Source organism: Penicillium nucicola, assembly GCF_028828085.1.
Source record: "Penicillium nucicola strain IBT 29836 chromosome Unknown utg000014l, whole genome shotgun sequence".
In the NCBI taxonomy this organism is placed as follows: Eukaryota; Fungi; Ascomycota; class Eurotiomycetes; order Eurotiales; family Aspergillaceae; genus Penicillium; species Penicillium nucicola.
In genome coordinates this window covers 29,873-53,774 of record NW_026643138.1, presented here as the reverse complement: position 1 = coordinate 53,774, position 23,902 = coordinate 29,873, and the positions used below count along the sequence as shown (strand labels likewise).

The following is a 23,902-nucleotide window of genomic DNA, read 5'->3' as shown; positions in this document are numbered from 1 at the left end:
CTGACCCCTCGCTAAGCGATATGCAGCATACAACAACTATATATCAATGTACGTACATGTATCGTGTACCACTTCTTAAACGATCTTGGAGCCTCGTTGGGGCCTGCCGTGACCTTGTGGCATTGTTCGAATTTGGTTGCATCTCTGCAAGAAAGCGCGAGAATGCGGGCAATGCTGAAGTCAGGAACTTGGACAATGAATTTGTTGCGGATACCGAATTGTTGCGAACTTGACTAGCTAAGCGTTTCTTTGTCTTGGACTCGAGCTGGAATGGCGATGGTTTGTTGTAAAACCGGCGGTGAAGATCTTCTATCGTGAGTATAGGTCTAGTGGGAGGGACGGGTTCTCGGGTTTTAGGAATTGATCGTGGTGAAGTCGTGGTGGGGTACTGGAGGACCGAAGCATAGGTTGGCTGCTGGCTTAGGGGTAGGGTAGTGATACTTGGTGTTGGATGGGGAGGCTGAGGAGAGACGGTCGGTGGAGGTAAACGTGATTCTGGGTCGGTTGTGTTGGATGGCGGAGGAGCACGGGAGTCGTTAAAGTATTCTTCTGCTGTAGGAGGCAGCTTTTGTGCTGGTTCGGCTTGTGTTTGTGTACTCGCGTCGGTGGTCGTTTTCTTAGGTTGTTCGCGCTTCGAGGAAAAAGGGCTAGAGCCTGACCGAGGCGGAGGGTGTGTATTGGTTGAAGAGGAGTGCGTGTCGGTGGAATCGAGATGTTGTTTTAAGTCACTGGAGATGACCTTCCATATGCAGTCTGCTCTATGTAGTTGCTGTATCTCTTGGAAAGGTAGGCGCTGGAAGCTGTCTAGGCGTTTGGCTGACTGACACGCAAAGCAGCAAGCCAGGCCGCCACTTGGAAAAGGTTGGTAGTGAAAACCATTCTTGGCCAGCTGAAGCGGGGTGACGCCACTGAGCACCTGTCCGCGGAATGACAGAGCTCTGGCCGTGATGGTGGAATAGGTGGTTGAGATAAAGAATTTCTCCTGTGTGGTCCGTTGTGGGGCAGGTAGCTCGGGTGGAGTGGGGGGAGTCGCGGATTTGGAGATAGAGGACGGTCGGCGGAGAGGTGGGAAAGGCTTCCTGCCTGCCCTGGGATCTGGGGGCTGAGGATTCATCTTTGGTTCTTTTGAGGTCCATACATTCCCAATAGTACAGTCACCGTATACCCATAGTTTTTTGTTGATACAGTACTTTTCGGAATCAGCTATACCTCCAAACTCTTTGTTCTTGGTTCGGAGAAACTATTTCCGATATGCACTAGGCCGAGTTAATCTACCGCCTCAGAATTCTGGCAAAACTGTCATCGTAATGATTGTATGGCCAGCATAGAGTCATCGTCACAGTACCGTATATTACATAGAACCACGTGGAATATCTTGGTAGATCTGGCGATCTTCCCAGATCCTCCCCTCTCCCGTCAGCCACGTTTTGCCTCTTTCTACCCATTCTTTCCACATACGGGGAACCACCGTTTTTGCTTGCCAGTCATAGTGCAATAGCCTATACTTACCCTATAGAGAAACTGATCCTGGTAGGGCAAAATGTTTTCGTCTATTTCCATGAAATTTTACTATCTAAGTAGTGCACCTCTCATTCGTTACCAGCCTTCCATCCTAACCTATGTATTACTCCCAGCTATGTTTTTTACAAGGATCGTAATTATCGTGAGAGATGAAAAAAACTTCGCCTCGATGATGTAACGCCGTATATAGGCTACGAATCATAGTAGCTAGTGACAGTCAATAATAGGGAGGTGTCAAAGGGCACGGAAGAAGATGTCATGTTAGCACCTAGCGACTTCTGGCAGCTGTCTTTGGAAAAAGAAGTTAGAAAAAGTGTACCATACAGCCTACTGAAGGCATTGATATTTCGGTTGTTGCATCGTTACTTCGCTGTAGCGAATATCAAGCGGCGCAGTAAGCGCGAGAGCTCATTCAGTTCAATTTGGTACTTACGACGATGGACAATCTTACGTGGGCAGTGTATGAAACGATATGAAGGATATGGAGGGCCGAAGCCCGATTCCAAGAAAGGGGGGTAGAACTCCAGCCAAGCTGATATTTTTTTTATGTATGTTAAAAAAAGAACGGAGATGATTTAGAACGTCCAAAGTGGCTAGGCCAAAAGGACGGGCGGATACAATCATCCGACACCCAGGTCATTAGTTGTTCAGTCATGGAGCAATTGTAAAGCTTGAATAACCCCAGGAAAATATTTCTTGAGCTTCGCAATATTTGCTGGTGCATCCGGCTGGGACCCTATTTCCTCCCATATCCGCTTCAGCTCTTGTTGTTTCTCGACAGAAGTGATTGGCCGTTGGCCAAAACAGTCGCCTCCTTTCTCCTTTTCACAATACTTGACGTGGTCATCAATGTATTGAGAAATCTTCTGCTCCGCTCGGGGTGTAGATACAATGTGCAACGAGTCACACTCGTTGTTCAGCACGATAAAGTTCGACCGCGCAGTCTTGAAACTCCAGTTGGGCTGTTTACCAAGATTTACCAAGACATGGTAATGGATACCTTCGGTTGCATGGTGTTCTCGACATCCGTAATACGTAGATGAAGTAAGTTCATTGCGCTGTAGCATATCGCTAAAGCCTTCTTCGAAATCATTTTTCGATTCAAGGGAACATTGGAAATATGTAAGAAATACCCAACGATGGTGGAGGCGGGGTTCGGGTTCAACCGAAATTGCCGGCGAGCTTCTTCCCCCAGAGGAAGAGGAGCCAGATACACTGGACTCAGTGGAAACGCTGACAGGTTCAACTCTAAATCGTCCAAACATTTTGATTTCAAAATTGTTGTATAGATCGAGGGGATCACCCCTCCTTTTATCTTATCGATAACATCACGTGCCGCGAATGCCACTTCGTGCCAAGAATTACTGCTTCGAGTATTTTTTCGCAGTCTTACATCCTTGCCAAGACTGCTAGCGTATTATACGCCTTTAGGAAGGCGGTGTGCGATTACCAACCTGACTTCGTCGTATTTATAGTGTCGTTACCAGACGCTAACCCATTCAGGTAGGCTTACACCTTTTCCTCCTATCGTCGGCGGCCGCTCCCGCTCTCTGTGGGCCCTTCCTTGTATCCATAATTCCTCCGAAGGGGGAATTACGTTGAGTCTCAAGTCTCAATTTTTTGGGGCAATGTTATAAGTGGGAATGCACGACTAAGATGACCCATCCCCCACTTTGCTATTTAATCTGCGGTGGACAGTCGCCATTTCATTTCTGAGGCCAGTGCTTTCCCTCTCCATCATCTACTGCTGCTTTGGTCCTACTCCCGGCATACAACTCATAAAGTGGCCACAAAGGGCTGTTATCATCAGCGGTGTTAAGGTTCGATTTCGGCCGATTCGTGTATGTGGGACATAGATAGTTTTAAACTGGCATAAGTTTCTGCAAATATTAATAATCATAAGTGTGGTACATTCAGCTTCATCGGCCATACACCGGCTCTCTACCATGTCACAGATCAGATGAAGCTTCGAAGTAGGGAGCCTAGGAGTCATGCCGCTGAATTATTTTGAGTGATTTTACTCAAAGACAGACGGGTGGTACGTGAGTGGGAGAGGAAACCTAGTTCTTGCCATGATCGAGGGGCACACCAGGCGGCATGAGTATACATAGCACTTTCGCGTAAAATGTATCTTCTGGTGTCTTGCTACTGTATTGTAAGATACACCTACCAGTTCGGAAAGCGGTCTGAACAGCGGGTGGTCAATCACCTATCCAATCAGAATTCACAACTGCCGGCTGTATTTTCCGGGAATCACATTGCAAGAATGCGGAGGTATAACTGATTTCGAATACTACTATATCTACCGAGCATTGATATCCGACTCGAAGTGGAAAAGGATTTCGAGAACGACTGTTGGGTGGTTGATACTATTGCGATATAAAATTGTGGTTTGTGTACCGAGCGGGATCTAACCCCAGACCGGATGGCGGACCCACCTGCGGGGCCTCCCGAGGCCACACCCACAAACATCCAGGAGACCAATTTCTCGGTCGAGGATTTCCAGCCAAGGGTGACCAACATCGCAACGCGAGTCACAAGAAAGAGAGGACGGCATAACGAGAGCTATGCACCCGAGGAGAGTACCGGCAGGGTCACTACCCGCGAGGTGTGGAAGCTCATCGACGAGCTGAAAGACATCATCCACCGCCAAAGCACGCTCATCGAATCAACCAAAACCGAGCTTCAGGAGGTTAAACGCGGACAGAATGTCCTCCAGGAACAGAACCAGAAACTCTATGAAGAAGTCAAGGCCCTGCGGGCACAACTCGACAGCCCGCCGCCGGGGCCCTCGGCTCGGTCGTGGGCCGCCGTAGCTGCTAGTGCGGCCAATGTGAACCCTCACCAGAACATTCAACGCCCCGACAAAGACCAGAATTGTGTCCGAATCAGCACCCAACAGTCTCCCACTGAAGTTTCCGAAACGGAAGGAGTAGTGAACGGATTTAGCCGATATATGCCCATCCCCGCAGCGAACAACCGTATCAGAACGGCGTTGTTAAACACTCCCTCTACCCATGACGTGCAGGTGGCAGGAATCGGCACCACGAAGACTGGATACGTGATCCGATTCAAAGACATCGCGTCAGCCGAGACGGCACGTAAAAACAACGAATGGCTACACGAACTAGGCAACGAAACTAAGCTGGTCAAACCACGATTCGGCGCAGTTGAACACCACGTACCAACAGGAGGAATGAACCTTGAGCGAGACAAAGAAAGAGCTATCCAAAAGATCATTGAAGAGAACGACCTCCAGGAACGCGGGTTCCGAATTGAAGATATCGCCTGGCTGAAGAAAAAAGACAAAATGCTGGGGGCATTCGGCTCTATGGGCATCTGGTTCGACTCCGAGGAAGCGGCACAATGGTTGCTCGACAATGGCCTTGTGATCGACCAACATTGCGTTGGTCGGTGGAGAGATTCGAAATCAAAAAGAAGCGGTGCTTCCGCTGCCAAGGGTTCGGTCACCTTGCGTGGTCGTGTAAGGAAGCCCCCGGTGCGGCCACTGCGGCGGCCAGCATGAACGAACACGATGCCCACCGGGCATCAGAGCACACTGCCTGGATTGCGGTGGTGAACACGCCACCGGAGACCCACTATGTTCGAAGCCAGCCAGCGCTCCTAATCCACTATGTTAGAAAACAACCTCCGAATCCTACAGTTGAACATGATGAAATCGAGGGCGGGTATGGAAGCCCTTATCAACGATCACCAGAGCCAGAACCTAGACGTGCTTCTCATCCAGGAGCCACCTATTACGGCATACCAAACACATGTGAACCACAGTGCATGGCGGCTCTACCGGCCGACGGGAGGGAGCGACTCAGTCCGATTTCGAAGCCTTATCTACGTGAACCGAAAACTCTCAACGTCCTCTCACCGGCAACTGCCATGCAACCACCCGGACCTGACCGCCGTCAAAGTCTGGACCGCCGACACCCAAATCCTAATCTTCTCAATATACATCCCACCGGTGCCAATGTACACGCCCGAGGAAGCATCGGCGGCAACGGTACTATCAACTATCCAAAACACGATACAAACCACCCTCCAAGACGACAACAGAAGCTCTTGCATCACCCTCTCTGGAGATTTCAACCGACACCACCCAGCGTGGGGCAGCAACCACATTCAACCCCGATTCATCGAGGATGCAGGGGAGGTGATCGACTTCTTCCAAGGCAACGGCCTCCAAAGCTGCCTACCCCGGGGCACCCCGACCTTTTGGTCGCTGAGCCACCCCGGGCGAAACTCCACCATCGACCAAACCGTGACCGACAGACCCGACCTCCTCATTAAATGCCACCTCTACCACGAAAACTATGGCTCCGACCATCGAGCAACATACTCGGAATGGAACCTCCGAACACTGCGTGACGCCACCGTCAAAGGAAGAAAAGCATACGATCGAAGCGATTGGGAAAAGATTGGATGGGAGGTGTGGAGACACATGAGACCCTGGGAGTCCCCGACCACAATCGAGGCACTTGACGCCATGGTAGAAAAGCTCACAGAAGAAACTGCAAGAGCGGTCGACCGATATACTCCGGAACTGCGGCCGTCTCCTTACGCGAAGCGGTGGTTCACCGCCGATTTGAAGTCTCAACAAAAAGAGGTGAACTATGCTCGGCGCAGATGGCAAGAGAGCTGCGCGACGGTGGGACGGGATGACCTTTACACCATGGCGCTCTTCGAAGACATGCGCCAGAAGCGACGGACATGGACGCGAACAATTGAGAAAGCCAAGAATTCACATTGGAAACAGTTTCTCGACGAGGCGGGCGAAGGAAAGCTATGGAAAGCGGCAACGTACATGAAACCACGAGACTCTTGGGGCTGTATACCTGCCCTTAAGGGGTATGACCGAGAGGTGACCGATAACCAGGAGAAGGCTCAGGCCTTCATGGACTCGTTCTTCCCTCCTATGGCGCCCGCTGAAGAGGAATCTTCCATGGAAACCCCCGCTGAACTCCCGTGGCAACCGATCTCCGTAACTGAAGTCTACCGATCTCTAAAATCAGCAAAAGGGTTGTCAGCTCCAGGGGAAGACAGTCTCCCGATGCTGATCTGGAAACGTCTGTGGAAGCATCTGGGATACCTCATCACCAGGATCTTCGCATCATCGATCGAGCTAAGATACCACCCCCAAAGATGGCGGAGCGCCCGCATTGTTGTGCTACGGAAACCCGGGAAACCAGACTACTCTCTCCCAGGAGCCTATCGCCCAATTTCACTTCTAAACACACTCGGCAAACTGCTAGAGGCAGTGATGGCTAGGCGGCTAGCCTACCTCGCGGAGCACCACGGGCTTCTCCCAGACACTCAATTCGGGGGACGCCCGGGACGCACCACTGAGCAAGCCCTGCTAGTATTGACCAATGCAATCGACCGAGCGTGGCAGGGACAAAGGGTGATTACCTTGGTGGCCTTCGACCTGAAGGGAGCATTCAATGGGGTAAACCAGATAACCCTGGACGCCCGCCTCCAGTCCAAGGGAATCCCCACCGTTGCGCGGAGGTGGATTGCAAGCTTCATGAGTGAACGACAAGCAAACATCAAATTCGATGACTACAGTTCGGACGTGGCACCACTCCAGAATGCTGGACTGCCGCAAGGCTCCCCCTTATCGCCTATCCTCTTTGCATTTTTCAACTGCGACCTAGTCGACCAGCCTGTCGACTTCCACGGCGGAGCATCAGCCTTCATCGACGACTATTTCCGCTGGCGGATCGGCAAGTCCGCCGAAGAAAACTTAGCGAAAATCCAGTCCGAGGACATTCCACGGATCGAAGCATGGGCTCGGAAAACGGGGTCCAGCTTCGCAGCGGAGAAGACCGAACTCATCCACATCACCAGGAAGAGAAGCGAACAATGCAAAGGCCAGATCACCGTGAATGACATAGCCATCACACCGTCAACCACCGCCAAGCTCCTGGGTGTGATCTTCGACCACGAGCTACGGTGGAAAGAACACGTGCAACAGGTAGTCAAGCGAGCTACTAAAGTCAACATTGCACTGGGAGGACTACGACAACTCCGCCCGGAACAAATGCGTCAACTATATGAAGCGTGTGTTGCACCGATCATCGAATACGCTTCGACGGTCTGGCACGACCCGCTTCGGGACAAAACGCACCTTCGACACCTACGCACGGTGCAGCGAGCAGCGCTCATCCGGATTCTCTCTGCCTTTCGGACCGTGGCAACATCCACGCTCGAAGTCGAAGCACATGTGCTGCCAACCCATCTTCGACTGCGCCATCGCGCCCAGACCACCATCGCCAAACTCCATACGCTACCACGGAAGCACCCCATATGGGACACCTTGCGTCGCGCTCAGAGACGACGGAACAATATCAGGTCGTACGCGCGTTTCCCACTTGCAGAGGCCCTAAAAACAATGTCCTTAGAGAGATTACACGAGTTGGAAATGATCGATCCAACGCCTCTTCCTCCGTGGCGAACTGAGGCTTTCTCGAGCATTGAGATCGAACCAGATAGAGAGACCGCGTTAGAGCAGGCGAAGGCGGCACGATCTAGATCGGACGTCATCGTCTACTCGGACGCTTCGGGACGCCAAGGACACCTCGGCGCGGCAGCTATAGGATTCAACAAAAACTCACCGGAAGCAATCGAAAGCCTACAAATCCAGGTTGGCCCAATAGACCGATGGGCAGTACATGCGGCCGAACTGCTGGGGGTATTGTACGCAATCATTCTCATCAACAAGATCGCCGTCCAACGTCGAAGATCAATGGAGACGCGCGCAAAAACCGCGACCATCCTCAGCGATAGTATGTCAGCATTACAAGCAATCCAGAACCCAGGGAACAAGTCTGGACAACAGATCATCCACACCATCCTACGAACAGCCACGAACACTAAAACTCACGGCATCGCAGTTCGTTTACAGTGGGTACCCGGGCACTGCGACGAGCCCGGAAACGACACAGCAGATCGGCTGGCTAAGGAGGCGGCCATACCGGGCCAAGCCCACCCATTTTCCCCCTTGCTATCGCGAGAGAGGGCCGATATCAAGAACGGCATCTACGCCCAATGGGAAAGCGAATGGAAAGAATCTCGCAATGGCAGCCACCTTCGCAAGATCGACAATGCACTGCCAGCCAAATACACGAGACAGCTCTATGGAAACTTACCTCGAAACCGAGCGTACCTCTTGACACAGTTACGGACAGGACATTGCTGGTTATCAACATACGCCAAGTTGTTCCGCCATCGCGATGACGACCGGTGTGTCTGCGGCGCGCGGGAAAGTGTGACCCACGTCCTCCTAGACTGCCCCGCGCTGAGGCACCTACGCAGGGAACTGCGGGAGAAGGTTGGGGACGCATTCAACAACATATCAACTCTATTGGGAGTAGGAGGACCCAGAGGAGGCGACGCTGCTCCGCGAGCCAAGACAGTCGAGGCTACCCTGGACTTCGCAGAAGCATCACAACGGTTCCAAAGTCGCGCGCCATGAGGGCATCAATCCAAAATAACGGCTCTGAGGCCACGGCAGGCCCCAACGAGGCTCTAAGTTCGTTTAAGAAGTGACACAAGACACATGTACCTACATTGATATATAGTTGTGGTAGGCTGCATATCGCTTTGCGAGGGGTCAGCGTAAATGAATTACACACACACACACACATACTGTATTGCTTCGAGGAAAACTATCGGTAGCTACAGATAGAGATACCTCCGGACGGAATGAACCCTCAACTTCCAAATTCCAGGGTAGGCAGGAAGCCTTTCCCAGCCCTCCGCCGACCGTCCTCTATCTCCGGATCCGCGGCTCCGCCCCCCACTCCACCCGAACCACCTACCCCACAACGCACCACTAAGAAATTCTATATCTCGACCACCTATTCCACCATCGCAGCAAGAGCCCTGTCATTCCGTGGACAAGTCCTGAGTGGCGTCGCACCACTTCAGCTGGCCAAGAATGGCTTCTACTACGAGACCTTCTCCGGTGGTGGGCAGGCTTGCTGCTTTGCGTGTCAGTCAGCCAAACGCCTCAACAGCTTCACACACCTACCTTTTCAAATGATACAAGAACTACATAAAACGGACTGCATATGGAAGGTCATCTGCAGTGACTTGAAAGAACATCTCGACTCCACCGACATGCTCTCCTCTTCCACCGACATTACCCCTCCGCCTCACCAGTCAGCTCCGAGCCCCTTTCTCTCCTCGAAGAGCGAACAACCCAAGAAGACTACCGACGCTAGTACACAAACACAAGCCAACCCAGCACAAATTGTGCTTCCTACAGCAGAGGAATGCTCTAACGACCCTTACGCTCACCCGCCCTCTACTACAACCGACCCATCACGTTTACCTTCACCAACCCTCTCGCCTCAGCCTCCCCATCCGACACCAACCACTACTACCATACCCCTAAACCATCAGCCAAGCTATGCTTCGGTCCTCCAGCAACCCACCACGACTTCACCTCAACCGACTCCTACACCCCAAGAACCTGTCCCTCCCACTAGACCTATACTCACAATAGGAGATCTTCACCGCCGATTCTACAACAAACCATCACCTTTCCAAATCGAGTCGAAGACAAGGAAATTCTCAGCTAGTCAAATTAGCAACAAACCTGTGTCCGCAACAAAGTCGTTGTCCAAATTCCTGAATTCAGCATTGCCGGCATTTTCGCGCTTCTTAGCAGAGATGCAGCCAAATCCGAACACTCGTCGGTCTCATTCGCAAATTCATTATAGTCGCGCCATGCAGGCATCCTAGCACAATGAACGGCCCCAGGCCACGGCAGGCCCCAACGAGGCTCTAAGTTCGTTTAAGAAGAGGTATACGATACATGTACGTACATTGATTACATAGTTGTTGTATGCTGCATATCGCTTAGCGAGGGGTCAGCGTAAATGAAATCATCCATCCATCCATCCATACTGTATTGCTTCACCACAGATAAGCTCATTATTGGCTCAACAACAAACTCTTCTTCCTCTAGGCACCTAATTTGGACTAGTGGTTCTCCGAGTGCTGCTGAGAGAGAGGGCTAATTCATATCACATCGGAATTCATATCACATCGGCTTTCGGCTGAATTGATATTCCGAGCTCTGCCTCCCCCAAAGCTTTTAGTCCTACTAGCACCTCTTCTCTCAACTATTGCGAGTTATAGATATTGTTGATACTCAGTTGGTTAAAAATAATTTTTATCACTGTATTGGGATTATATGCACCCATCCTTTCAGTTGTGAGTTCAACTGAAGTTCAGCGGGACAAAATTAAAATGCGGGCTTAGTGCAAAGACTTGTTGAAGAGACATGATGTTGATGAACAATAAATGGCCTGCAACCAACGGTTAATTGGGAGTTGACCGGAAGTATAATCAATATTAACGACGCTTTCCACTACAATCAGTACAGTAGAATAAATGAGAATAATTACATAGTCTGTAAGACATCGACGAGTAGTACAAGGCCCATAGTTGTGAGAAACGAGGGCCAACAGCAAGCAAACTTGCAGCTGTTCGGTTGTCAGAAATGTGAGGATCGAAAAGAAAATCAAATAACTCATTTTCTTTTATTATAACTGAAAGAAGTAGGGTGTTTTTTGAATATTATTGGCTAGACAACTGTCTCCACTCCAATCCAGCGCATTTACCTAATACCTAGACACCCCCCAAGTCTACAGAAAAAATTCATTTCACCCAGGTTAGAGATGCCCTGGGCAAGCCCCGTGCCAAGCGTATTTCTGCCATATTTTCCAGGCCCCATTTCCACATCTTTTCCCGCCCTCATAACTTCACGCGAGCTTCTCATAATTCATGTACTGGCTTTTCCATACCTCCAATAGCCACTTTGTCGCGATCTGCTTTTTGCGAAACGAATTGGCTCCCATAAAAGTCCTCTAAGATAGAATCTCTAGCTATTGTGGGGATTGCCCGACCTTTTCGGTTAAGCGGATGACCGTTTTTCTCACTTTCCTTCAAATCATTGCCGAGATAGAGAAGGAAAGGGCGGGGTCTGATGGCAAGGGCAAAGGAGCCGAGTGAGACAGACAGCCTCCAATTGTCGTCATTCCCTTCCTCCTCGCCTAGAGCCGTAGGAAGCCCAGAATCAATATCCGCCACTTGATCAAAGTGTTTCCAAACTTCGGCGTGACGTGAGTTTGTAGACCATTTGATTTAAGACTGACCGCCACTGTTTAGTTGACGACCGAACTCTTCTCCCACCATTCGAGAAAATGTCTTTCCTGTTCTGGCTCGTACACAATCCAAATTTTTCTGCGTTGAGGTCCAACAAGTCTCAGCGCCACTGGCGGCCTTTGGGTGATGACATCTGAATATTTAAAGTCCGAGTCCAGGAACGCGTCTGACGATGGCTCAATGGATATAATAAGGGAGCCAAGTCTCGCTTTCAGGTGATATGCAGAGATAGTTCTCTACTGAATTGCTCAACGTAATGTTTGGCAAGGGATTCTAGGGTCGGAAGCCCACACTTTCTGGATGCGTGGTGAACTAGTATTCTCCCCCTGTGATTTCCTGCGGTGCCGTTATCTTGCGCAATCTAATCTTAGACGAATAGCAATTCAAGTTCCCTATCAGAGCTTCCGTGAAGCACTGAAGCATAAATTATATTGAGAGTTGGCGGTGGCAACCACCTAAAATCAACACATTATAAGCGCCGATCTCCTATCGCATGAAAAGCTATCGCCTGCTACACTCTCGCATCTTTAGATTTTTCAATATATTCATAACGTAAATAAGCCAACCGAGCTGAAGAAGAAACGCTCTGAGCATCCCATGCCCATCACCAATAGCAGCATTGATAGTGCCAATAGTTATGCCTATTTTCACATGCACGGAGCATGGAAGAGACTTCCGAGACCGTCATGCGGTGATTGAGCACATTCGAGGCTGTCATGTAAGCTTTATTAGGCACTCTGGTCGTCCTAGGGCCATGAACTCGCATAGACATACGTGCTATTGCTTGAGTGCGATTCGGGGACCTTCAACGATCACTGGAGCTACGATTCCGACAACGCCATGTGGGGACACCTTGCTCAATCTCACAATGATGTGTTTGATTCTATCATGTGGTGAAATATGGATTAAGTATGCTCCTGCAGCCGTGATTCATATTCGGAAAATTGATGTTCGCTCAAACTATAACGATGATAAAGAATAAAAGTGCCGAGTCAAGCAACGTACGTAGTCTTTATGGTAGTAGCACGCACTGTCCTTGAATGAGGATAGAAAGGATTACAATCGAGGGCTCATCTCATTTGACAATAGAAGATATTTTTCCAAAGATTTAAGCCTCTGCAACTTAATGCTGACTGATTTGCACTTTATCGAGCTGCAATCACCCCTTGGTATAGGCTTATCCATTGAGGAGAGCCAGACCCGGATATGCATCACAAGCCAAAGATTTTCATTTGTCAAGCTCCTACGAAAGTCCCTTAAAACCTAGAGTTACATACACCAAAATTCGGAATAGCTCGACACCCAATGCCTTGCCATGATAACGAAGCGGTAAATTATATGATGTCAATGACAATTATATGGAATTTTTCAAGTTGAAAACGGATTGGCTTTAGGGGTTTGTTTGGTTGCAACTTTAACACAAGAATTTATCGATCGACATTTCACACAGTGTATACTAAAGAATGATTCGTATTACCTAGCATAGTGAGCATGATCAGCTCTTGTCGTACTGTACCTCTTTGGCAATCTTTTCTTCTTCGCCTTCACTGTCTCTAAGCTCGCCAGCCCTTTCCGTATATTTGTCGAATTGCCGTTGAGGAAACCATGTGTCTTTGTTTTCATTCTCTTCGAGGTCATCCAAGAAGTTATCGGCTTCATCTTCCATGCCACCCACGATAAGATGCTGTGGTATATCTTTCATCTGAGTCGAAGGAGCAAATGTCGTGCGCCTGAGGTTTTCTACAACCTTGTTGCGAATCTGGTCCAGATATTCTTTTGTATTGGCGTTATCTAATGTGGAGGGGCAGAGAACACCTTCGTAATCAGAACTAAAGTACCGAGCTTCGTTAGCTTCATATCGGAATCTCTTAGTGAGCCGAAAGCACTTCGTTCTGCCTTGATGACATAGTTCCTCCCCCTGTGAATGTAACATAGCGTGATTTTTTCAACACTTGGCGGGTACTTGGCCTTCTTGCTGTAGGTGCATTTATTTACGATTGACTCCAGTCCCTGTGGATAGAAGGGCTTCTGCCCATTGAGAGGTCAGTGATTTCTTCCACACTAGACAGCCGGGTTCCGATCAGCATCGAATTGACCGGATCTCTGCCAACAGGATCGCAATGTTTGCCTTGCCGACGATTGATCCCGGTGTCACGCAAGGATTACGAGGGTTAGATTCATTGAAGGATCTAGCAATCTACAAGCACCTTTTCGACTGTATGTCACAAGGAAAAAAGGACTTCATGACGTCACAATTACAGCTCTATGTCTCCCTCCTTCTCCCCCTCTCCCTTCCTCTAGAAAAGGGTTCTTTTTTTGTATGTTTCGACGAAGAATAACTTATTTCTCATCATGGTCAAAATGAAGAAATCGTCTGCCCAGAGGAGAATACTTCACAATCACTCGGGGTCAGCAACGTTCCCCAATGAGGTGAAGGACAAGCGAATCCAGACAACCACGCCTGGAGAAGAGCTTCTTAATGCATTATCAAAGTAACTGGCGATCTTTGTGAGCCCTTTGAAGGATGCTGATTGGATTATAGGATGCGACTTGAGCCGAAATACAGCGATTTGACCATTCTGTGTTCGGATGAAGTTTATGCTGTGCACAAGTGTATAGTCTGTACTCGATCGGACTTTTTTGCCAAGGCCTGTGATGGTGGATTTCAAGTGAGATAGCAAGGTTGCGAGAAAAATACTCAACATCTTCCACTAATGCATAACAGGAAGCCTTGAAGGATGAGGTCAATTTACAAGAAGAGCCGGCTTTGGTTCACGAGATGATTGAATATTTCTACACATTGGACTACCTAGTGAACCAACCTCTCTCGCTGCCTGACAATCCTCAATCTAGCGAGGCTCCTTCTACCAACGCCTCGGAGGCCCAAAATGTTTCCGCGGATGAGGCTCTTGCTTGTCAACAACCAGAAGGGAGCGAGGATCAGGAAAATGCTAGTCAACCTGATGACGCACCTAGGAATCCACCTGCCACGTTTGATCCTTTATCCTTTCACATTCTAATGTATTCCCTTGCAGATCGAATGTTTATCGAAGGCTTAAAGGCTTTATCAAATCAAAAGGCTGAACGAGAGCTGATTGATCGGTTAGATGCAAACTCGTTTCCGCGCGCTATTTTTGAGATATATAACCCCACTCCTGCAGATGACCGAGGCCTACGAGATATGGCGGTGAAAGTGACCATGGACCACCTTACAATGTTGAGGAGCGGAGATGAAGGGGTTCCAGTGACTTTCAAGAACAGTTTGTTGAAAAGCGTTCCGCAATTTTGCTTTGACTTGCTCGTGGCAATTATGGATAACAAGATGTCAATTTGAAGTCTGTGAGGAAGAGCTAGTCACGCGGTAGCGAATCACTTTTGACCAGCTTTACTTGTTGGCGGATTGCGTTCTCGGGGTGAGTTCAATGGCTCTGTTGATCGAAAATGAGGTTGTACTGCAAGCAAGGCACTTTGAGTGCTGGAAGGTTGGATTTGCCCCAGACTTTTGAATGCAATCTGGAGATTTTGTCTGTGTTGAAGCAGCTCTTGAGACTTTATTCGTGCTATGTTTGAGGCGATGAGTCCAGCTGCACGTACAACTTCATCGATGGAACAAGTAGTGCGACTGGTCAATGCAAATAATAGGGTAATACCTTTGAGTACAAGACATTGCGCTTTACTTACTTTGAGATATCTTGTCTTTGAAAACCAGTGCGCTTCCCACCGCACGCAAAGTGTTACCTCCGATTGCACCCTATGTTTGTTCCATATTAATCTGGCATGTAGATGAGCCAATCAATTGTGGAAACTCAACAAATTCCAGCGCTTCACAAGGAGGTTGTCCAGAATTAAGTAAGTAAATGACGTAATTGGCGGTTAAAAAGGACGAAAAGGGGAGTGCTACCATCTTCGTGGGATGAGAGTGTGGGAGACTATCCGTTACTGCCAAATTTCTGGGCGCGATTAGCCGCCGCAGCCTCACGCGCGGTCCAAACCCTCGAAGCAGAGAATGTCAAATCGTGACCCTCAGAGGAATTCAGTTGACCATCTCATGGTACCCCGTAATAGGGTGAAGTAGTTATTGGAAATAGAACCAAACTCAACAATGCCTTTTACCGATGGGGTAGAGCGCATTCGGGGCTAGGTGGAAGGAAATAGGGTTCCGAAAGGAATAAAGGAATGCGAATATACAACTTAATCACATTCGCACTCCGCGAAAATGAATGTATGAATTTTTTATTCGCGCAAATAAACGTGTTTAGTTGGCTACTGTAGTAATAGTGTTCTTGTTGGGTTTACTGTCAAAAGTGGGAATCCCATCTACTTAACTTACAGTGACACCTCTGATATTTTAACACCCCCTAGACCCACACAGCCTTTATTACGTAATATACTGCCGTACAAAAACTCCGTAACTTGAAGTCATTGTGGATGCGACAAAGAAGACAGTCGTTCAATATATGCAGTATCTAGATGTGATGGTCCTGGATGGAGGCGCGGATGCAGTGGAGAGGTTTTCGCCTATTCCACACACGATAACATGAACCACCCAAGAATTGGAAGTGGATAATTACACTAATTTTGTACGCCTATACTCATCTCTCCCTGGTATGAATTCGAAGATAATAGTCCGAGGCGAGGAACAGACTGCACAGAGGTGATCGTTGTAGCAGCGATTTTGAGATAAGAAGATGCTCTACAGGTGCAAGTGCAAACTTAAGAGGGAAGGCACTACATGTAATGCCTTTTGGTATCACAGATTATGCCTCTTTAAATGTGCCGCCGAAATTCTTAATGATTACAGTCGGATCGTAGATCGAGGACAAGCTCCTAGGAAGTGCATCATCCGTTCTGGGAGTAAGCGCATTGTTCCTCGGAGTACCAATTATTCATTTTAAGAGCCATAGTGGTATCTGAAGAATGCCTCGTAGAGAAGAGTCAACCTTGGTTGTTCTTGCAATTCTCTATTCATCTAGAGACACTGTCCATCTCCGTTTATAATGAATGCCAAAAATTTCTGCATGCTACTGTTTTACATTCAGTAGCACTCCCAGGCAAACACACCTGGCAGCTGTACGACCGACTATCATGGAAAGAAGCGAGCGTGCTGGCTTAACTCCGAAGTGGCATGGCAAGACTCAATGGATGTCTCTATTGAATCAGCGTAGCAGACACGGACCAGTGTGCGTGGAGCACTTCCTATTTCGATGGCGAAAATGCACGGCGCACCGGACGGAACTACATCGGTCCGCCTGCTCTAAGTTATACATACTCAGGGGCTTGCTTATTAGTAAGCTCCTCTTCTGTAGATCCTTTCCCAAAACGGGCTCTAGTGGTAATCTACCACTGACAAATTCCAATCCCCCAAGCCTGGTCAATCTAATACCAATTTACTTGAGCGTGATCGTTTTCGCGGTCGGAGTAAAGAGAAGAAAGTTTCCTTAATTTATGGGACTTTTCTATCTCTGTCCTGATAGAATCAATAGGTATCCATGACAGTATTCTGATACCAACATGCACATCATCATTTTTGAAGAAACCGGTCACGCTCCTGTTGACGGCTCTCTTGGTGCTAGGAATATATATTTTGATCCTGGGCTCTCTTGCTCCCGGGAGCTCTTGAAGAATTTCTAGGGGCAGAGAGGCAGCCTCCAGGAGCCGCGTGGCCCTAGGAAACCTGTTATGGCTCCTGGGGTCTAAATCCGTCACCTCGAGGAATCAAAGCCACATTCCTGTTGACAACTTATTAATTCCTAGAGGCGTAAGTGGCGCTCCTGGGGCTATAGCTCAAACCTTTGGATATGACTCAATTGCGCAGATTTAGGCGCAGGATTGATGAACGTGTTGAGGGCTTTCCACGGATTCGAACCCAAAGTATGCTCCCAGGGGCTCTACAGCTCCTAGATCTAGGTGTTATATTCCCAGAGCTATTTTCCATTCAGTCAGGAGCATAGAGTTAAGGTCCCAGGAGCAGATTTCGTATTCCCAGAGCCTAGAATAGCCCTAGAAGCTAAAAAGCATTTCCTAGGGGTGGAAAGCTCGTAGAAACGCTTTGCGATCCTCAGAGCCGATGTTTTGATTTGCAGACACAATATTACAAGCACAAGATACATGGCTCACCACGAATCAGATCAGTTCCCTTAGAATTCTGGACCCCATTGTGGCATTAGACAGACACATTAGAGGGGATTTGATAAGTATTCAGTACTATCAACATAAAAGTCATTCAACACAGTCAAACTTTGCCTAGAATCCAACGACTCTAAGCGTTCTGTTAAAAGTCCGGTCATGGTGATGCTGGTGTAAATCTTGTGTCTTGTGGTGTTTATGAGTGGTGTATGTACCTCATGTTTTAATCCTCGCTGGTATGAACGTGCCAACAGATATATATTGAGCACAGCATTTCTTTTACATTCAAGCGAGGCCCGGAAAACACACAATTCATGTTGCGTAGTGATGAAAATGTGGGCACGATTGGTAAAATTGAAAAAATGAATCCCTTTCATTGCCTCAATATAGAAGACCGAATTTCAACATTGAGCCAACATTTTCAACTGACTCAACTTCACTGTTTTTCAACATGAGCAGCATTTTTGCTCGGCGGGCATCTTAAACAGCCCTGACGATGTCGCTGCAGATAGTTGCGGTATTAGAACCTGCCTCACTTAGGACAGGCATTGTGTGCCTCAACGTCTAGAATCGAGCAGAGCACTTACACGACTGGAGCTGAGGAGCCTATAAATACGTCCTCCTCCCCAAGCAACTGGTTCTGCAATACTTTTCCTTGGCTTCCAGAGTCGAGCAGGCCTTCCTTTTGAGGCACCAGATAAGTTCTTCCGTCTGACCATACTGGAATTTCAATGCACTGACACCTATGGTTACATCGTGGACCGCCAAGGAAGTGCGAATGAGAATGTGATTCCCACCAAGTTCACTTTGCTACAGTACCCGTGCCAGCCGATCAAGAAGCAGGTTTGGGTCAGCTGGTCACAGCTACGCAAACATCTACCATGACAGCCGGCCACTGTCCGCTGAATACATCGATGTAAAAGAGCTGTTTTCATACAGGCAAGTCCCAGCACGATACGGCCCAAATCCAGCCGACCCCATAGATGATACCAAATAATACTACGTGCATTCTTCCAAATTACACCAGCCACGGAGCCCCTTCCCGTGTCTTTATGCAGACCATGTGAGTCATGTGGTGTCCCGCCGATCAAAAGCTAATGATGGACAGGAAACCGTGATAAAACCGCAACTTGCGTCCGAACTAGCACTATGTCAGTGCTCCGCGAAGGGTCATGACTTACGCACCATTTTTGGCTCTCACACCGAACCATGTAGTGTGTCCTGCATGAGATACCGCCAACCAGGTCGCGAGCCAAGGATATGAGGAATCAATTCGAGGCGTTCGTCGTCCACGGTGAGGTGAGTGGAATATAGCGCCGGTTGCCGCGCCAAGTCCGATGCCTCGTCCTAAGTTTGTGCCAAGTTAGTGCCACAGACATGAAAATCACTGACATAATAATGCCATTGTAGCAGCCCATCACCAACTGCGGAAACTCTTGTCACGAGAAAAGCTATTCCCGCCAAGTCAGATATCACTGCGGGCCGACGCGCTCCATCGCGTCTCCACCTCAACCGCGATCGCACACTGAACGACGGTGTGTCTCTACAAGGAGTCCTCCAATACGACTGTACAATCATAAAACAGACAGATTTGTCGCCCGCGTTTTCCGTCTTGAAAGCCTGCCCTACACACCCAGTGTGGCTTTCCCAAACAAACTGATTGGATACAACGCGGCATATTGATGACAGCGTTGCACAAGAGACATGGGTATGACGACGATCCTGACTGACCGACTGTCTGAAGCATACCGTCGATCACCAGGGACGTCTTCATCAACAACGTAAAGTACATTGCCTCGTCCAACTGAATCAACACTGGCTGACTCTGATCTCATTACAGGGAACCCTCGGATTCCCATGAGTCGAATGCGAAGCGAGGAAATTGCGTGTCTGTTCGGCCTTGCCGGCACCATTACATGGCCTGTGTCTTCTACAAGACTACTGCTGGCACCAATGAGTCCCCAAATCGACCTTTGAGTCGATTAATCCATCGATCAGTTGGTATGCCTATCTGATGTAGACCCGAAGGAGTGCGTAGCAGTCTGTCTCTCGGAATATGAAGACCTACAGGGATAGCTGATAGCCTTGTGGCGTGGGTATTTGTTCCGCCTGATGGTATTGATACCTACTGCAGTAGATGCTGTCTGCAAACCCCGACTGAACTCCGTGATCGAGACGAGGCGATACCAAGACCATAAGGAGATTATGCAGGACAGATACCTGCACATCCAGCGAGGCATACGGTGATCATCTCAGCCTTGATGGGCCCTACAAATCGTCCGTGAAGCCGAAGGCATACGAACGTGGAGCCCAAATGCGGGTTCAGTCAAGCTCCGTCGACGCATGAACTTCGGAATATCCGACCCTTAAGTTCGAGAGGTAAATCATATGACTGCTCATCTCGTTCGGAAAGCTCACATTTTGCTCTACGTAGCGGCCATGAACTTCTCAAGGCTGCGGGGACAGACCCCGTTCTTTGTGAGAGGCGTTGCAGCGAATATTCTGGTTCAGCTTTAACGCGCCCTCGAGCCGGGGGGCGGGGTCCCCCAGAGACCCCCTTTATGGGGGTCGGCGAGGCAATTCCCAATTGCCGGGGGTGCCCCCCAAGGCGACGGGCAAGACTCTTATCCCAGCCCTTTGATTGTCACATCTCTTAAATCGCCCCCTCATTGGCGAATCTTATTCTTTTATTATTGAGATTCTGGTCCTATTCCATCTCGTCCATTTATATGGATCACCTCTTCTTGTCCATCGAGAACCCGTCGCTTACAGTACCGTATAATGTGCTCTTGGTCCGTGTAAGGGTTGGACGCCTTTCAATCACTTGTATGATACACGAAAGGTACTATCGCCTTCCTCCCTCAGTACGACGGCCGTCGTTGATGCTTGACGCTTTGATTCACTTCAAGGCTCTCCTTCGTGGCCACCACCACGGGATACTCAGGTCCTTTATGCCAATGCCTTCTGTGCCATGATACGGAAGAAATAGGTGTCAACCGGCGGTACAGCGAGCCCGTTCAGGAAGCTGATGAACTCAGACATAGCTCTCAGCCCATCCCAACAAACAACGTATCAGGCCACTCCAGTGTCTGCGGTGTCTCATTCCGTTGACTCCTCTGCACTGGGCATGCTGGCGGGAGCAAAGCATCGAGCAGGACGTCCAGCGTATAGGGCCTCGAATGTCGTTTGTGCTAGCGTGTTAGAGCGGCGGATTCTCTGATGAGGTATATCCTATAATCTTACTTCAATAGGGCTTGCAACGGAATTTGTCGGCAATGAAGCTAACACAATGAACGTCTGAGGCTCGCAACCAGGCCTTCGGCGTGTTAACCGTGCTCAGTGCACCCCATGGGTCAGCGTATCTTGCCCGTCGCCTTGGAGGGTACCCCCGGCAATTGGAAATTGCCTCGCCGACCCCCGTAAAGGGGGTCTCTGGGGGACCCCGCCCCCCGGCTCGAGGGCGCTTTGGAACGGAATCAGAGCATGCACTTGTGTGCGTTTCTTGTAGGATAAGGCCTCTCTGTACATTAAAATGAAACCTAGATGGCATACAGACGTGGTTCGTAAAGATTAAACGGCTAGGGACCCGCATCCTCGCAGCGGCGTGGGGACCAGAACATAAATCAATACTCTTGGCCTCACGTGTCACAGTCTGACTATGAGCTCAACTGGTATGGCCAATGGCGTGTAGGTCGTCTTCAAAGGCTGGTGCAGGAACCGGCGCTGCGTCATTTATCGGGCATCAGAGCTTCATAGCAGGCAGAGCGCGTAGCAGGTTGGTTAACTCGTATCCTCAGGTATTATAGTATACTCATGAAGGCAATCTCTGCGACTATTGACGAGGCTGGTTGACTATGTTCATGTCATACATGCGTAGTCTCAGCACGACATCAATGATATACATCCGCGTGTGCCCTCGGCTCCTTGCTAGTAGCCCATACATCAAAGAGCGACGCCCAGAAAATAGATATGAGAGCTGAGAATGGTATATGTAAAGCGGATGCACAGTACAAAATTTTCACTTCGAATACTTGCAGTAAAGAGTAGAGATGGATTTCATTAGGCATCAATTAAGATGTAATAAACTGTTCATTCATGAGAAACCTGACCACCTTCGCACACTGAACGACGGAGTCCTCCAATACAATTGTACAATGCTAACACAGGTAGGTTCGTCACCCGCGTTTTTTGTCCTGCGAACTTGCCCTGCGCACCAGTGTGGCTTTCTCGAACAAGCGGAGCGTGACGAATCTGCATGTGCGTTGATCACCAGTCCCTTCACCGCCCGATCACTGCACGTTTCACCACACCGGCATCAACGTCAACACGTCAACACGTCAACACGTCAACACACAAGCTCGAAATGTCTACTTTCACTTCACTGGCACAACAAAAATCCTACCGTAACAGCATCACAACACAACATCCCTATGTGTGCTACACCCGAATCATGCGATTTTACTTTGCAGCAAACGGATCATCGACTGCGGAAAAGACATACAGAGTGGGAATACGGGTCGCTAACGAGGAATCCCAGCTTAGATTAGTTGGTGATTGATTGTCTATGCTATGGTGCTTTGCAGCACGATACAGATTATGAAGATGTTGGGCAGGTCTTGGCTTCATCGAATGCTGTTGCAAATTCGAATACTAGTCTCTGACACCACGAAGAGGTGCCTGCACATGGTCAGAGGATCAGGACTGGCACAGCGGCGCCACGGGCCGCCTAAACAAGCACAAATTTGATAACGCAGGGCTCAAGGCTGCATGGAAGCTCAAGATTATACAGTCAGGGATCAAGGCTGTGAGGGCGCGCCTTTTTACACCCACGGGGCTCAGGGCAGCGAGGGAGCACACTCTTACAATCGCGGGGCTCAGGGCAACGAGGGAGCACATTTTTACCCTCGCGGGGCTCAGGGCAGCGAGGGAGCTCAAGATTATACAATCACAGGGCTCAAGGATGTGAGGGAAAACTTGGTATCGCAGCGCTCCCCTGCGAGGCATATTGTAAAACGTCTTTGTGTTTCGTAACTTCCTGTTTTGTAGCAAGGAAGCGTTCTTTTCACTTTTTGAATTAGCGATCTTATATATGATACCCCCTTTCGTTCTCATCCAGTCGATCCGAGTACTGTACAACAGAGCGAGTCATGAATTTACACCTGAAACTAAATTTTTCAAAATAGCACTGAATTTTCACTGGATTTGATTGGGTTCTTTCCTTCCTCCTTTCATTGTACGTCAGCGTTTACTCAGTTCCTCGATATGTATCTATGGCCACAATTACGGCGAAGGACATGACAAGAGCAAATTGAAGACGGAATGCGGGCAAGAGCTGATAAATTAGGAGATAAGTCTGTTTCTTCAACCACACGCTTGGTCGGGTCGGGAATGGATGACTGCATGGCTGCCGAGGCACCGAACGTAGGTGTTCCGGTGCATGGTGGCTCACCTTCGCGAAGAAGGTGGTCCATTTGGCCATTATGCTCCACAATGCTTCCTGGCTCAGGAAAGCGAATGTCCAAGTTCTCTTTCGTGATACAGCCATTGATATTAGCGACGAACATGGGTGGGAAAGTAGGCGTTTGCTTTTGTATGTCTTTGGGCTGTTGCGACGAGCCACTAGCCACGGTGATGGGAGCACAGTTCATATACATCTCACGAAGTCCAATGCGGTTGAACCATGTCCAAGCTAGGGTGTATTTCCCGGGCTGAACGCCTTCGGGGATTGCAAAATCGAGGTGAAGGCCATTGTCTGCAGTGGCGCCTCCGGCGAGTCTCTCTGCCTTTGTAGGACAACCTCCTTCATAGGACTTGATAACCTTCCATTTAGAATCTTTGGTTGGCTCACGGTCTTCGGTCAGGCTCAGTTGGCATGAGCCCCCACCGTGTGTCGCGCTTCCTTTGAACTTGATAGAATTCTCAGTGCCGATCTGATAGATTGTCTCCGTCGAAGGAGCCAAGAATGCATTTGTGCGAAGTTTGCAGGGGAAATCGCTGCCATGTTCAGCGAGAGGAGAGTTCTTAAGGGTGTCTTGACTGTATGGCTCTGGCGAAGTCATGATGAGAT

At 49.0% G+C, this 23,902-nt stretch overlaps 6 protein-coding genes across 6 annotated transcripts; 2 read left to right on the top strand and 4 right to left on the bottom strand.

Moving 5' to 3' along the window:
• Positions 1-43: 43 nt before the first annotated feature.
• Positions 44-1,114, bottom strand: N7511_011396 (uncharacterized protein; the record flags this gene model as incomplete). The annotated part of the gene is made up of 1 exon (XM_057133773.1): positions 44-1,114. One exon carries the CDS (start codon positions 1,112-1,114, stop codon positions 44-46), a length of 1,071 nt encoding a protein of 356 aa, XP_056978443.1.
• Positions 1,115-2,168: 1,054 nt separating this feature from the next.
• N7511_011395 (uncharacterized protein) lies at positions 2,169-2,786 on the bottom strand (the record flags this gene model as incomplete). The annotated part of the gene is made up of 1 exon (XM_057133772.1): positions 2,169-2,786. The coding sequence occupies one exon, from the start codon at positions 2,784-2,786 to the stop codon at positions 2,169-2,171; it is 618 nt and encodes a 205-aa protein (XP_056978442.1).
• A 6,451-nt stretch (positions 2,787-9,237) lies between these two features.
• On the top strand, positions 9,238-10,281 carry N7511_011394 (uncharacterized protein; the record flags this gene model as incomplete). The annotated part of the gene is made up of 1 exon (XM_057133771.1): positions 9,238-10,281. One exon carries the CDS (start codon positions 9,238-9,240, stop codon positions 10,279-10,281), a length of 1,044 nt encoding a protein of 347 aa, XP_056978441.1.
• A 2,923-nt stretch (positions 10,282-13,204) lies between these two features.
• Positions 13,205-13,566, bottom strand: N7511_011393 (uncharacterized protein; the record flags this gene model as incomplete). The annotated part of the gene is made up of 2 exons (XM_057133770.1): positions 13,205-13,500; positions 13,548-13,566. The coding sequence occupies 2 exons, from the start codon at positions 13,564-13,566 to the stop codon at positions 13,205-13,207; spliced, it is 315 nt and encodes a 104-aa protein (XP_056978440.1).
• Positions 13,567-14,061: 495 nt separating this feature from the next.
• On the top strand, positions 14,062-15,043 carry N7511_011392 (BTB/POZ domain-containing protein; the record flags this gene model as incomplete). The annotated part of the gene is made up of 3 exons (XM_057133769.1): positions 14,062-14,201; positions 14,252-14,378; positions 14,435-15,043. 3 exons carry the CDS (start codon positions 14,062-14,064, stop codon positions 15,041-15,043), a joined length of 876 nt encoding a protein of 291 aa, XP_056978439.1.
• Positions 15,044-23,084: 8,041 nt separating this feature from the next.
• On the bottom strand, positions 23,085-23,894 carry N7511_011391 (uncharacterized protein; the record flags this gene model as incomplete). The annotated part of the gene is made up of 1 exon (XM_057133768.1): positions 23,085-23,894. One exon carries the CDS (start codon positions 23,892-23,894, stop codon positions 23,085-23,087), a length of 810 nt encoding a protein of 269 aa, XP_056978438.1.
• Positions 23,895-23,902: the final 8 nt, after the last annotated feature.